Raw genomic sequence first — 14,478 nt, forward strand, 5'->3', positions numbered from 1 at the left:
AGACACGGAGTTCGTCTAGTTTTTTGTTTGACTATTTTTTTTGTTTATCCTTTGCTACTTTCCGTCTCGCTCGCTCGTCCCGTGGTGTGTCTTTCTCTTCTCTTTCTTCGCCCTCTCTTTCTCTCTTGCGCTCTCTCTTTCACTCTCGTTCGCTCGCTTCCTCTTCTGTTCCGTCCTGGGTAAGCCCCGTGGGTTGAACGCGGTGAACACTTCCGCCCAGAACCACACACTCCGCACACGGCGCGCTTTCTCTCTCGCTCGCTCACTCTCTCGCTCTCTCTCCCATTCTGTCGATCCGCTTTCTTTATTCCATTTTGAGCAGCTCTTCTTCAGCTCTTCGGGATTTTTGTTGTCCCCTTCGCTTTCCACGTCTATTCGCGCTGCGCTCTCTCTCTCTCTCTCGCTCTCTCGCAGCACCGTTCTCCTTGTCTGGCTTTTCTCATATATTTTCTAGCTCTCGCTTCCCCCGCTTTCTCACCCTGCCGGGCCGGTGTCTGCTATCATCCGCCGGGGCCCGGGCTCTGTCAACACACCCGGACGTGGAGTAGCGCGGCGCGGCGCGGTGCGTGTGCACTCTCGGTCAACTTAGTCTTTAACCTGGCGGGCGGGGGGGGGGGGGGGGGGGGGGGGGGGGGGCTCTCGCGTTCTCTTTCACTCACTCCCTCGTTCCTTCTCGTTTCTGCCTCTTCGTTTGCGTCGTCTCCCGTTTCTCCCGTTCGCCGCCGTTGCTGTCGCCGTTGTCGTGTTCCTCCGTTCCCTCTCTTCGGGCCGGCTGGCAGACGGTGGGTGGTTGTATGGCGCGGGCGGGGTGGAGCCGTTCCTTTCCCTCCCTCCCTCCTTCCTCTTGGTGCCTCTGTGCGCTGTGCACGGGTAATTTCGTTTTGTGTGTTGAGATTGATGCCAACAAGTGGTGAGGAGACATTTTCCCACGAATTTGCTTTCAGCTGTTCGTCTTTCAGCAGACCGCCCGCCGCACCCTTCTGCCAGCATCTGCAACCGGCTGCTCGCCCACCATTCTCCTCCGCGCGGCCCCTGGCCAAGGGTTGCTGCTGCGGCTGAGGCTGAGGCTGAGGCTGTGAGTGGCTCCTGTGGCTTGTGGTGGTGGTGTTGGTGGTGATCCCGCTCTCGATAGGCGCTTTCGCTCTGTGACCCGCTGGCGTGCGTGCGTACGCGTGTGGGTACGCGGGAAATCTGGCTCCTCCGGGCTTTCGGCCCCGTTGTTGAAGGGTTGAAAGCGGATAGAGCGCGGCCCTAATTCTTCTGCTTCTCTCGTTCAGCTTCAAATATTTTTTTTGCTTCCTTATTTTTCTTACGGACCCCGGTGGCGGCGTTATTATCAGCGAAAATTATTGGAGAGGTTTGATGCGTAGGTGTGAAGCGGAACCTTACGTGTCTCTTGGAAATTTCCTTGGCGGAATATAGAGCCCCAGAATTGTCGACGCACAGAGTGTGGTGTATATACCATCCCAGGAGAGCCTCTAGAGAGTTCCAGAGAAGCCCCTGGCCGGTCATACCTGTCGGTCGGTTTTGTTTATCTCGTTCCCCGGGACCCCGAAAAAGGGCCGCAGCATAACTGACAACCACCAGCACACCACCATCACCATCGTCGTCGTCGACCTCTGTGGGCTCGGGGCCCCGAGACGAGACATGTGCGCGCGGCCCTTCCTGCGCGGCACACAGCATTATTGGGCTTCCTCCGGAGTGTAATGCTGCGCAGAGGAATTCGAAACCTTTTTGTCGTGTTTTTTTTTCTCTTCCCTTTCGCCCGCCACTGTGTGGTGTCTTCGGACGCGGAGCCTCAGTCTCAGCCTTAGTCGCAGCAGCCTCAGCCCCCGGAGCGTTTTCCGTCGTTTTCCACATCCCAAGCTGCGTTCGGACCCTGTGCAGCAGCTACCTTTCACGCACACCAGGACCAGGACCAGCAAGCAGCCTCTTTCGCGGAATTACTTTCACGGGGGCTTTGGGCTTCGTTTTTTGCCTTCTTCTTCCGTGTGTGTTATGTTGCTCTTGGGCCTCACTCACTCACTCGGTCGGTTATGTTGTCCCGCGCGTTACATTTTCTGCTCTTCCCCTTGCGGCTCTGTTCTGCTCCTTTTCTACCTTCTTCTATCTTCTTAATGCATTTGATACACACAGTGTTTCTGTGTGCGTCTGCGTGTGTGCCGAGCATTTCCCTATGCTCTGGATATCTGGTTTTCTAATACGTTATTAAATACACGAGCATATCAGCCGCCACCGATTCTTCATCCCTTGCTCCATTGCTTTCATGTGGCTTGGTAAATCAGAGATTTCCTGAGTGCATCACGCACACAGGGAGGCGGTGCATTTTCGGGACTATATACGGCACACAAACAAACAAGCGAGTCCCAGGGTCCATCGGTCGTCGGGGTCTGCGAATGGACGGCGCTCGAGATGTGTGTCCGCCGACCGGAGTGCCAACTAGACAGTAGTTTGCAGAGATCCCCAAATTTCGCCTACCTGGCTGGCTGACCACGTGATCCTGCTGCTGCTGCTGTTGCTCTGTTAAAAAGGCAAACGGGAATTTTTTTGGTAATTTTTAAACTCTTCCCACTCTAAATTTGGCCGATTTTTTTTTCACTCAACTTGGTACAACTTGGTCACCACTATCAATGCTCAATGCGTGAACTTTTATTTGAAAGGTCGATTCTTAACTTTTTTTTATATATAAACCAATTTTGGTCAAATGTTTACCACGATTGGCTTGGCAAGTAGCTCATTCGGTCGACTTATTTTTGGGTACATTTTCGATTGTATCTGGTCCTATTTTGTCAATAGCAACTTGAATTTGGGTCTTAAGGTTGTCAATAGCTGCTGGTATGTTCGCATAACGCATAAATATTGATTGTGGCTATCACTGTATGGCACGTAGCGCCGTTCTGTTCAAATCAAACGCCGTCCAAGTTCTCAGCTTCAATTTTGCCGAAAAATCAATCAGCCAAAATCCGCACCAAAAAGTCACCAAAAAGGAAATAAATTTTTCATATGTTTTCCAATTTTCTGCAACCAGAATTATATTTTATACATAAATGACATGAATGAACCTTTCAAACAAATGTTCACGCTTTGAAAAATATTCAGCCGTTTTTTCATAACCAAATGAAAAAGTGCATCATCATCATAGGCTGATGTTGTGGCTATTGATCAAAGAACTGACTAAATCACAGTATGGTAGAAAACACTCAAAGGAAAGAGATGAACACTGGTGTGCCACGTCAAGGCCACGACATCCGCTTCAACTGATGAAAACATCGACAAAATCTGAGATCGAAAATAGTCATTTAAGAAGTTGATTGTAGTCCGGATTTGTGGGAAAACAAAAATGCGCTTTTGCGCCCCTGTCTGCCATTGTTGTTTCTGCGTATTCCCCAGATCTAGCTCCCGGGGAATTTTTCTTATTTCCAAAAATCAAATTACCGCTTCGTGGTGATAAATTCTTTATGGAGTAGACATAAAAAGTCGACGATGAGCCAAAACACAACAATCAACAAAACAACTATCAAAAATTGACTGATCACTAAGACTGATCGAACTTGTCACTATAAGTTAGTGCCATCAGTAGCAATATAACGTCACAGAAAAAATTGAAAATCTAATGTACGCAGCCCGTGGCAATTAAAATATCGCGAAAATGTTTGAGCAAGACCACGTATTGTAAACTTCTTGGGTTTTGGGTTAGGGTGTTGTGTTGCCGGACCGGCCCGGATCACGGATCCAGAGATGTCCGGACGAACATTGGCGTCCACCAATAATCTCATACGCAGAGCCTTACATATTTTGGTTGGAAATCCTCAAAGGGGGGCCCCCAAAATTAGCATATGAGCCCCATTCGCCTGAAATGTCCACTCACCTTACATAGCCGTCCTTTGGATAAATTTCACGGCCCAGAACTAGACCCTATCAACTCATTGTAGATAGTTTTTGTATAAAATCCAACTTGTGTTCAGAACGTATAAAATTCCGAACGCCAATTGTACATTTAAATTGTGAACTGAAATACGGCTCAAGTCCGGCTGTGAAACCCGAACTAAAGCACTGCTGAATGGAAGCAAATGTTTTATACAAACAAAAATAAATGTCCACTAAAAAAAATAAAAAAAAATAAATGTCAAATAGTGTCCCAAAACAAAAAAGAGGAATAAATTGTCTTATTTGACTTAGTTTGCCTCTAAAAATATTTAATCATTAGGAGCGTTAAAGTTTTGGTCGAACGTGCGAGATTAGTTTAAAAAAATCTAAAGTTGACAATCATTCTCCATTTCCGATTTATGATTCGTGATCAATCGGAACTGTGTTGCAGCTTAGTTCGATCGTCGATCGATCGCTTTTACGGTTTTCTACGTAAAAACGGGGGAATACGGCGCTCTGTGTTCTGGCTCTTGTTTAAATTCTTGCAAAACCAATGGTAATGCAATAAAAAACCATCGGACCCCGGTGGCCGGCGGTTGGTTCCGCGAAAAGCAAAAGCTAAGGTGTCCAGTGCTGCCCTGCAACGTCAGCGCGCCGCGCACCGTAAATGGTCTAACTGTAGTTCGCGCGTGCGTCGTTCTTGTAACTGCGCCCCGCGGGGCAGGAGGCCGTCGCACAAATTCTAGGACACCTTCCTTCGTCGTCGATGGAGCGCGCGCAGCATATTGCAAGCACCACCCGGTATCGATTGTCCGGTCCACACAACACACAGACCAGAGTAGTGTGGGGTGGTTCGTAAATCATGGAATATGGTGGGCGATCAAATGACAACCGCTGCTAGGGCTACATAGGGTGGGTCCCCGCCATTTCTCGGTAGCGTACACCCGCCACGGAGGCTCCTTCTTTATTTTCGAAGAAGGAAATGGACCGATGATGGGCCGCGTTGCCAGCACGACGATTTTTTAATATTTCCCAATTTTCTGCAAGCGTATAGCGGTCCCAAAATTGTTTTTAAATCCTCCAGAATAAAATTTGACGTGTCCGAAAGTCAAGTAATGGGAAGTTTAAAATCTCGAAACACTTGATGGATCACCTTATGGTTGCCTTTATTTTTTGCTTGCCATTCCTTTTTGGGGGTGGTTTAAGTTTCCGAGGCGATGTAAGCCGATGATGATAGTGTGTGGGTGTGTGGCTCATCCTGGCTTGCACACTCTCGTCGTATGTGTGCACCCCGCCCGGAGAATCCGGCGGCACGTACGGTGTTATGAATATCAATTGCCAACGCGCGCCACGCTCATCCGGGATCAGCTATACATGAGCCTACGGAGTGAAGATTGGGACCTGGTGGGGGGCTAGGTAAGGTGGGGTATAGTTTTGCACACATCCCCAGCACCAGCAAAACCGTGACCAGCTGCTTCTACTGCTGCTGCTGGTGTTAGAGAGACATTTTTCTAATCCAACCATGCCGGTGCAGGAATACCTCAATATCTGATTCGCGAACATTTTTCGCGTAGTCTGCCGCTCGTTGCTTGCCTTTTGACTAATAAGCCAACATCGTCTTTTCCCTCGACTCTTTACAGCATTCCTGTCGTGCTCACCTTCACCGTGCAAACATGGCGGCACGTGCGTTGGGCGACCAAACGGTTCCTACTACTGCAAGTGAGTATTTGGAGAACCCCAGACCCCCAGATCCCAGCTCCCAGACCTCAGACCTAGCGCGATTCTTCGCTGAGTCCTGCTGCTTTCAACTGAAATCCAGGAATTGGACTCGATCATGTCCACCCAATGCTGATCTGCTCTGTTCCTCTCTTCCCTCCGCAGCTGTACGTCGCGCTACACCGGCGATTTCTGCGAGTTTCCCAACCCGTGCCACACGGCGGCCGGTCCGCGGTGCCAGAACGGGGGCATCTGCGAGACGACGTTCCGGGACGGCATCCCAACGTTCGCGTGCCGGTGCCCGATCGGCTACACCGCCAGTCTGTGCGAGATCCCGGTGAAGAACGCGTGCGACTCGTCCCCGTGCAACAACGGGGGCAACTGTAAGCTGAAAACGCTCAACGACTACGCCTGTATCTGCGCGATCGGCTACTCCGGTAAGGCAACTCCGCTGGAAGTTACTGGACCGAACTGCGACTTACCCCAATCTTTCTCCCACAGGCAAACACTGCGACAAGCAGAACCTGTGCGCCTCATCGCCGTGCCGAAACGGTGGCACCTGCACGCTGTCGCCGAACGGGCACGTTAAGTGCATCTGCCCGAAGGGCTTCAAGGGCGTGTACTGTGCCGAGGACGTCGACGAGTGTCTGCGGAATCCGTGCGAAAACAATGGCAAATGCGTCAACATGCACGGCTCCTACCAGTAAGTAGTACCCCGTACTCCCGTACCCTTTTTAAAGCACCATTCTCGGTTGTAGATGATAATGGAGACCTGGTCCAGACTGTGGAGACCGCTACTAAATTCGGGGCTCAAATCTTAGCCTGCAGCAGAGACAATCGCTGTTGCTTTCTGTAACGTTGTGTTCTGTTTCATCAGGTTACGGGGGCTTGTGGTACACCACACCTTTCTGGTCCCACCGAGACACGCGCACAGCATTGTCTCCGTTTGCCGAATCTCGATCCGGTGAGAAACGAAATGATAGAGAATGAATTCATTTCATGTGGTACCCTTTTTTCCAATCTTCTGGGTCTTTTCCCGGGAGCCTCCAAACGTAGGGATATGGCGTATGGGGACTCATTTAGCTGATCCGTGAATTGTTCTCGTATTGGACTCTTTATTTTTTGGAGTCCTGCGTTATACGCACAATAGTTGCTATGGGCTACTCACTCTCAACCAGATGTTGAAGCAAGGTAGTGTTGCCCTAAACGCGTAATGAGCAGGACCAAATTGCCAGCTTTATCCATTAGATTTCATAGGTCTAGGTCTGATAGTTAGCCATACTCTGGCAAGGTCCTTTAGGCCACAAGATTCTCGTCGATGACGAATGCACACCAATTCGAGGGCTGATAGTGCAGAAACCAATGCTCGGTCACATGACTAAGAAGCAGGTTGCTAGAGCCCATGCGCCAACACGTGTTGTGTTTATGTTTTTCATTGTTTTCCGGCAACGAATCCGGAGCATTTTCTCCGCATGATCTTCACCGCGTCTGGTATGCCATACATCAGCCAGCCAGCTGTGGGTGTTGTGGTGTGGTAACCACGTGACGGCCGCGGTCTTCTAGATAGTCCTTTTCTGGGGAGAGCAAAGAACGATCTCTCAAATGTAATAACTTTCAATGCCACAGTTCATTGACTTGGCGAGGTGGTGAAACAGCAGCTGTGGACCCCCCCTGGGTGGTGGGCTGGGCTGCTGCGCGGGGGGGGCCGTGGAATTGAAAGCAATTTGCGTCGCGATGAAGCTATCTAGACCCAGCGATGGCTGCGGCAGCTTCCGAATGGAGCGAAGATACCACCAATGGCCTGCTGATGCTGCTGATGCTGCTGGATGCTGGATGGTGGCCTGCCTCTTGTCTATTCCTCCTTTTGCTTCTTCTGGTTCTCCCCCTCTCCCTCCCTTCCTTCCTGTACTTCCTTTCTAATGTATGATTACGGGACCTGAAAGTATCGAAGAAGGCACTGGGTGCTGCTGCTGATGATGCTGACACCCCACGAGCTCTGCCGGCCCAGACCCCCACACTCTCATCGCTCCGTCGTTAGTGATCATCATCAAATTCACAGCCCCACGCCACACACAGAGGCACGCACGCACACCGGAGGAAATATTAATAAACGGCTTGCGTCCGCCGATGCCGCCCCAGCCACCGCGCCTTACTCGGGATCGCTGTATGCGTGAAAGCGCGAGGCTAACGAGGAGGAGGGGGTGGTGGGGGATTTGTGGCTGCGGTGGATGCTGAGAATTGGAACCACCACCCCCGGGGGAGGCGGTCGGGCGAGCGAGCAAAAGGAGTCCACTTCAGCAAAATCCGAACCCCCCGAACGGACGGCGGCGGGGATCGGATCTGAATTCATTCAGGTCCAACCACCACACGATCAAACCTCGCTGCGCTCTCTTGCATTGGCCGCTAAAGGCAGTTGCCTACGGGCAACGCCGCACCATACCCACATCAGGTCGAACAGCACAGCAATACAGGGTTATTTATTTTCTAGTTCCCAAAAAAAAAACTCCAAAAAAGACATATGAAACAATGGGATTTTTTATGAAATTTTGCCTTCATTTTTGAAGAACTTGTACTTTGCCTTTGGCATCACCATAAAGGGTGAAATTATACGCTTGCCCAGTCGTGCTGAAACCACATTTATCTTCCATAAGTCCATATCTGCAATTGCGGGTTAAACCAAAATTGCTATCATCGGGCGTCGGCGTCCGGAGTTGTGGTCTCTCCCTTCGTTGTTTTCTAAAACAATCGGGTTCGATGGTGTCGCGTCAGCCCAGTCACCTTTTTCTGGATAGCATACCGGTTTCTCTTCAATCGATTAAGAGGCAATTTGGTGGGTGGAAAAGTGTGCCTTGTCCCTTCAAAAAAGTTTGCTGAAAAAATGAGTGTTTTCGGCCTGTTGACTTAAGTTTTGATAATCGGCTCAAATTTTAATGATTTGATTTAACGCAAGTGAGATTGACAGAGTGTATTCGAAAACTGTCAAGCGCGAATCCTGTGATTTTCGAAATTACGGAAAGGATAACTACCAACCTGAGGGGCGCGCTCTCTGTTCGTTTTTTTATATTAAACTTGAGACTTTATTCCTTTATTCCATCAAAATGGTTGAAATGAAAATGTTTCGAATTAAATCTATTTAACGTTAATGTTATGCCACTTGACACTGAGTCATTTTATCCTACTTATAACTAATAACTAGCAACATTGTTGCATGGATAGAATTATTAGGGCTTCCTTTAGTGTGTTCATTTCGAACGATAGACTTTGGCTCTCTGTTCGTTAAAAACTCATCGCAACAAAACATAAACAAGTGCTTGGTCGCAACTGTCAAAATCGATCTAGATAAAAACAATGAGACCGTAAGGATGTACAGTACAGTAACAGTAATGTTATTAACTGTTACTAAACGAACAGAGAAGGTCCGGAAGGATTGGACTTTCGGTGGGCAAGGTGCAGCATCGGTGGCTATAGTCCTAGTAGTTGACCACTGTCTTTAGTTTGTGGGGTCGGCGGCGGCGACTTCTCATTTAAAGTGAGGCGAGATATGTTGTGTGGGGCACAGCATCACGCACCACCACCACCACCACTTCGTTCGTGTGTCTCATAACGAGCAGATATTGCTGATGACACACTGGACGAAAGGGCTGAGGCCACAAAAAACATGGCCAGAAAGGCAGGCAGACTCTCACTCTCTCTCACGCCTCGCGGTCAGCGGGAGATGTGTTTTGTATTGTATTACGGTTACATGTTACAACGGCCTGTGCTATTGGTTCCCCACGGCCCACGTTCTCTTCAACCGTTTGCGGCGCCTGGAGTTTGGGTTTTCTTCTTCTCTCGATTGCCTGACAGAGCTCCCCCCGAGAGACCCGAGACACCAGAATGAAGTCTCTGGATACACTTGATTACCAATTGTGTTGGGTCGCTGCTTGATGCTTTGTGATCCAAGTCTAAGTCGCGCTGCGATAATTGCTCTCCCCACAACACAGCTTGCGCAACACCCCCCAACCCCGTGCTGTGCTCATCTCGCGGGAAACGGTGCCACGGTGGCGGGGTTTTCGGAGGTTTAGTCACATCTCACAAGACTCACAAGCGCGCGAGGTCCGCAACTTATTTCCCAACGGCGCCCAGCGGCGCCTAATGACCCCCAGACCCGTCCGTCGTCCGGCCGTGTAGTAATCACTACTCGCTATAGATCTGCCACCTCTCCAATCTACCCCGGTGTGAGATTCGATCCAGTCCTCCATTCAGAACCTTCAAACTCCCCGGATCGCGGGATTCCAACTCTAGTTGCGCCGGGGTCACTAAGTTTCACACAGCCGAGTCCGCCGAGTTTCTTCAAAAACTCTCCTGGACCTGAAGACCACGTTAGCCAGTATCCTTGGCCTGCCTTGCTGCACCATCATCACGCTCGTCCGCGGACTTAAGGAAAAAATAGGGCCTAGCCTGTTTCCCGGCGCGCGCTTACCTTTTCGAAAAACCCCTGCTGATAACATGCTGACAATAATGTTTTTTTTTTTCGTTGGCTACTTTCTGTTGACAACCCCGAGCAATTCTTGCTGAGGCGCAGCAAACAAAAATAAAGCACGGTTGGAAAAATGTACCACCTTTTTTGCTCCTCCGAGTCCAATTGAAATTTTTGGCGTCTCCAATTTTGGCCCCTCAAAAAGGGCTGTGGTTTCTCCAGCGAAGGAGAAAGGTAGTTCAACAAACAACCGGCAACGCGTAGGCCCACCGCGCACCGCATCATAGCGCGCAGTGGATTTCTGAATTAGCTGTTTTATTTTTTGCCGAATCGGGGCGAAGAAACCCATTTTTTGCGAATTTTTGCGATAGAATTGATGGTGGTGTGCCCCAGGAACGCCCAGGGACGGCCCAGTGTAGCCCCGAAGTAACTTCTTCGTACCATAACTGGGGAAAATATCGGGCCTTGGTCAAAGTACTTTTTCTCTGAGGAATCTCCTCGAGTTCCAAGCCCATGTTTCTTGTGTTTGTCAGCTGCGTCAAATTAATTCCTGACTGGATTAGACGGTTTAATGGCCTCTAGCTAAAGAATCTAGTTAGACTTTCGATGCACGATCATTGGTGTCAGAGTACCCAGCGCTGTTTGTAACCAACTACCCAACTACGCCTGAAGTACGGAAATAAGTTTATGGGCGCGCAAGTTTTGGAATGCGTGCGCACGCAGTAACCTGTTCGTGGCCGCCACGACCAACCACGGGCGGCCGATAAAGCAACCGCTCGAAGTCCTGGGAGGGAGTCCTTTTCTTCCCTTTGGTCTCGCGCATTCTCCATAATCAAATCCAGCCCGCGCCCGCCGCGGCCTGCCCGAGTGGCCAACCGTCGACTTCTGCCCGGGCAGAAACCAGCCCAGACCAGACATGGCCACACGACAGCCAGGCCGGGTCTCTCCGAATAAGTCACCCATAGCGTACCGCGACCGACCGACCGCGCAAGTTTCCTAATTCAAAAAGTTATCTAATTAATTCAATCAACCACCTTTCCTGTCTGTCCGCGCCCGGGCCGGGGCCGGTGCGTGTTGGCTTCTTGTCGCAATTTCACGTCCAAAAAAGGACGACAAACGTGCTTTCTCGTCCGGAGCGCGCTCGCGCGCTCGCATTGCTATCCGGCCATCGTCGTATCGAATCCCGATGATGGCGCGATGGCTGAGAGCGAAAAAAAAAACAAAAGCGAACTGCGGCCTTTTTGCCGACTTGTCACAAAACGTGCTGCAACCATCGGTAGGCTGCAGAGCTCCAAGAATGCCTACGCCGATGCCTCTTAAGATGCTGCTGCTGCTGCTGCTGCAACTTGTCGATCGGGGCAGACCCAAAAATGGGCAATGGGCCGGCCAGCAAGCGGAAGGCGACGGCAGGGCAGAAAGAAATCGCCAGAGGGGCGGTGCGCATTTGTTCTCATCGCGGCGAAGGCCGAATGAGTTGTGTGGATCCAGCGAGGCCAGCGCATCTTCTCGGGGTCTGTGCTCCCGAAGTGTGGTCAGCAGGAGGATGGACACAAGAATCCGTCAGGGGACCCCGCCACAAGGGAGAGAGGACGTGACAACACGTTTCCTTGCTGCCCACTTCCTTTTTCTGTCTGGGACTTCGGTCGGCCCTTTGGTCGGCCCGATCTGACCGATAGTGGACTTGTATTATTATTTTTTGTCTTCTCCACCCTATCTTATATCTGTTAGAACGTATGGGGGGGACCGGGAACCGTGTCTATATCACCTAACCGGAACCGTGGCGTGTTTCCACTTCGAATCCATGGATACTATATACTCTATAGGGAAGATTTCCCGACTCTTGAGGATATTGTCCACTACAGTACACTCAAGAAAGTTGGACTCTGCAGTAGTTACTACATCAGTAGTTCTGCGTGGGTATTCAAGAGCCAGAGCCAACATTTTAGCGACCCCTCTAAGTTTCCACGTCTGGACGATCACTCTCGGCGCACTCTCGCATCTGCAGCTCATCTGCTTAGTTCGTTGACGGGAAAACGCAGGAGTTATTGACATTTGCGTCTAGACAATGTTTGTGGTCTAGACAATTCTCTCAACTCAAAAAGTGAGGCAAAAGCAAAGCGTCGTGAAGCGGTGAAGAACGGATGACGTAGAAATTGTAAACACATGCCCTGTGTGTCCACTGCACTCCCGTACCATTGTTCTTAGAGGTCCTCTGGGCTGCTCTGGCATCGATTAACGGGGCAGGGCACAACATATGCGTGTCAGATGTTGATGAAACCGCTCATCGATCGGGAACACTAAACCCACAAGTGTATCCCCAAGTACACGGGGATCAGTCGGGGAGTGCGCTCAAATGATGATGGTAGCAGAAGTTAGAAGATCGCAAAATGACACAACTGCTGGGTGCGCGCGCGCGACGACCATGTCTAAACATTCCACAACGCACCACGACAACATTGCGCACATCGAGAGGAACACGTTATGCGAAACATATGCTGTGCGTTGCGGCCGAGCCAAACATTTTCCCACACACGAAACTGACGCGAGTGCTCTCCAGCAATAATGCAATTGTTTGCTGCATACCGGAACGGAACGGGGTATTTGTGGACAGGGGTGAGGCGGACAGAGAGTGTGTGGAGTGTTTGTGGGTGCGTTTTTGTTGGCTTTTTGGGAAATGTGAACCACATTTCTACGCGCTCAGAAGCGGCTCCTATCGGAGCGTTCTATGTGGCTTCACCGATCGCCTTGTGAAGGTGGTGAGCAAACAGAAGTTTTCTTCATGCTTTATCCGTCTGCAAAAAAATTAACTTTTGAAAACCTCCTGTTCCAAAATTTTAAGCTGACTGTAAACAAATTATTAATTTTTTATAATTTTTAATCAAATTAAAATATTCATTTATCGTGGCTGACGAAGATCATGCTCTCATGTCATGCCGTGCATACTGTGCGATTTGTACTGTGTGATAGTAGCTCTTCAGGCTTCAGACTTCCAACCAGCAGCACACTAATTAGTGGTTATTTGTGCTCGGCTTGTTTCAGGTGCATGTGTGACCCAGGATACACCGGCAAGAACTGCGAGTCGGGCTACATTCCCTGTTCACCGTCGCCCTGCCAGAACGGTGGCACCTGCAAGCAATCGACGAAGTACTCCTACGAATGCAAGTGCCCACCCGGTAAGTAGCAACGAATCCTTTTAATTTTTTTATACTCTACTAACCCTTACGAATGTTCTCAAGTGTACGTTCTTTATGTCCGTCGGCGATCGACACTTAAACCTTATTTTAGGTAGCACCTTCGTTTCTGTCACTTCGAGAGTTCAAGACCCATATTTATTGGTTCCCCACCCCCCTGTCGCCACCAACACTTAAAAAATTCTTTATTAAATCGGATCTTTCCACCCCCCTGTCTCTGTTCAACACCATCTGCCTCTCTCTGTTGTTTCATTATTTCTTCTGCTTCATATCTGCGTTCGCCGTTTTCTCTCTCTCTCTCTTTCTTTCGGTTCATTTTTGATTTCGTTTCGCCGTCGGGGTGCTTCTCGATCATTGTCCGATCGACTCTTCCCGTGCCCCGTGCAGGAATTGTCCGTGGTTCAGTCAATTCTTTCCGATGGCAGCGAAAGCCCCGAGGTAATCACGAAACCTCGTCGGCGCCGTACATATTACCTCTACGTAACATCTCGCCAAATCAGATCGTCCAGCCTGTGATCGTTTCAGCTTTTAAACTGCAGTAATACCTCCGAGTCCCGGGGCCCCAGCCCGAGTCTCGACCGCGGTCTCCTCATAATTGAACTAGGCCTGACCGCAAGCTCCACTCCTCTCACTCACCGAGTGCCCCAACCGAGCCCCAATCGTTGGGATTCCCGGTGAAATATTGCAAGTTCAGAAGTGGACATCGATATTATAATGTTTTATTTAACAAACTCTTGCGCCCATGGAAGAGTTCAGATACTGCATAGAGTGTGTGTTTGTGTGTTGTCGTCCTCTCACCGACGTCCTGTCCAGCGAAACCTTCTCACCGAAACACTCTGAACTGCAAGAAGAATGCAGGATCATTTCAAAACACACAAAAAATGAGCCAGTGAAGCTCTAGCTCTGGCAAGGAGGTAACTCAACTCGCGTAGCGCCGGCGGGTGTCACGAGATGATCCAAACCAAGTCGCTGGTTCGCCGAAGCCCTGCTGCTATGCTGCGGCTTTCCGCCGAGAAGTCAAAGCCGAAGCGGAGCGTGGTAACAACGCGCGCAAGATCAAATGGGTGGGATCGAAGTTGTTGCCCCGTTTGTATCGGTGGCCTCTGACGATCGGGCGCTGCTCCCACAGTTTGTAAATATGGTGAAAACGTATCGTTGTGGTGGCGGCGGCGACTGACTCAAGCCGTGTTTTCCGTCATTATTATTCGTCCTCAAGCTCTCGTTTTTTTTTCTTCCACCCCACCT

At 50.0% G+C, this 14,478-nt stretch overlaps 1 protein-coding gene across 1 annotated transcript in view; it reads left to right on the forward strand.

Moving 5' to 3' along the window:
- Positions 1 to 14,478, forward strand: part of LOC131213352 (neurogenic locus Notch protein) — a 41,973-nt gene that overhangs the window by 15,027 nt on the left and 12,468 nt on the right. Inside the window, exons 2-5 of the mRNA XM_058207378.1 lie at positions 5,508 to 5,586; positions 5,749 to 6,020; positions 6,085 to 6,286; positions 13,082 to 13,215. Coding sequence (XP_058063361.1) covers positions 5,508 to 5,586; positions 5,749 to 6,020; positions 6,085 to 6,286; positions 13,082 to 13,215 — 687 coding nt within the window. The remainder of the gene's footprint in view (positions 1 to 5,507; positions 5,587 to 5,748; positions 6,021 to 6,084; positions 6,287 to 13,081; positions 13,216 to 14,478) is intronic.

Source organism: Anopheles bellator, chromosome X (assembly GCF_943735745.2).
Source record: "Anopheles bellator chromosome X, idAnoBellAS_SP24_06.2, whole genome shotgun sequence".
Classification (NCBI taxonomy): domain Eukaryota; kingdom Metazoa; phylum Arthropoda; class Insecta; order Diptera; family Culicidae; genus Anopheles; species Anopheles bellator.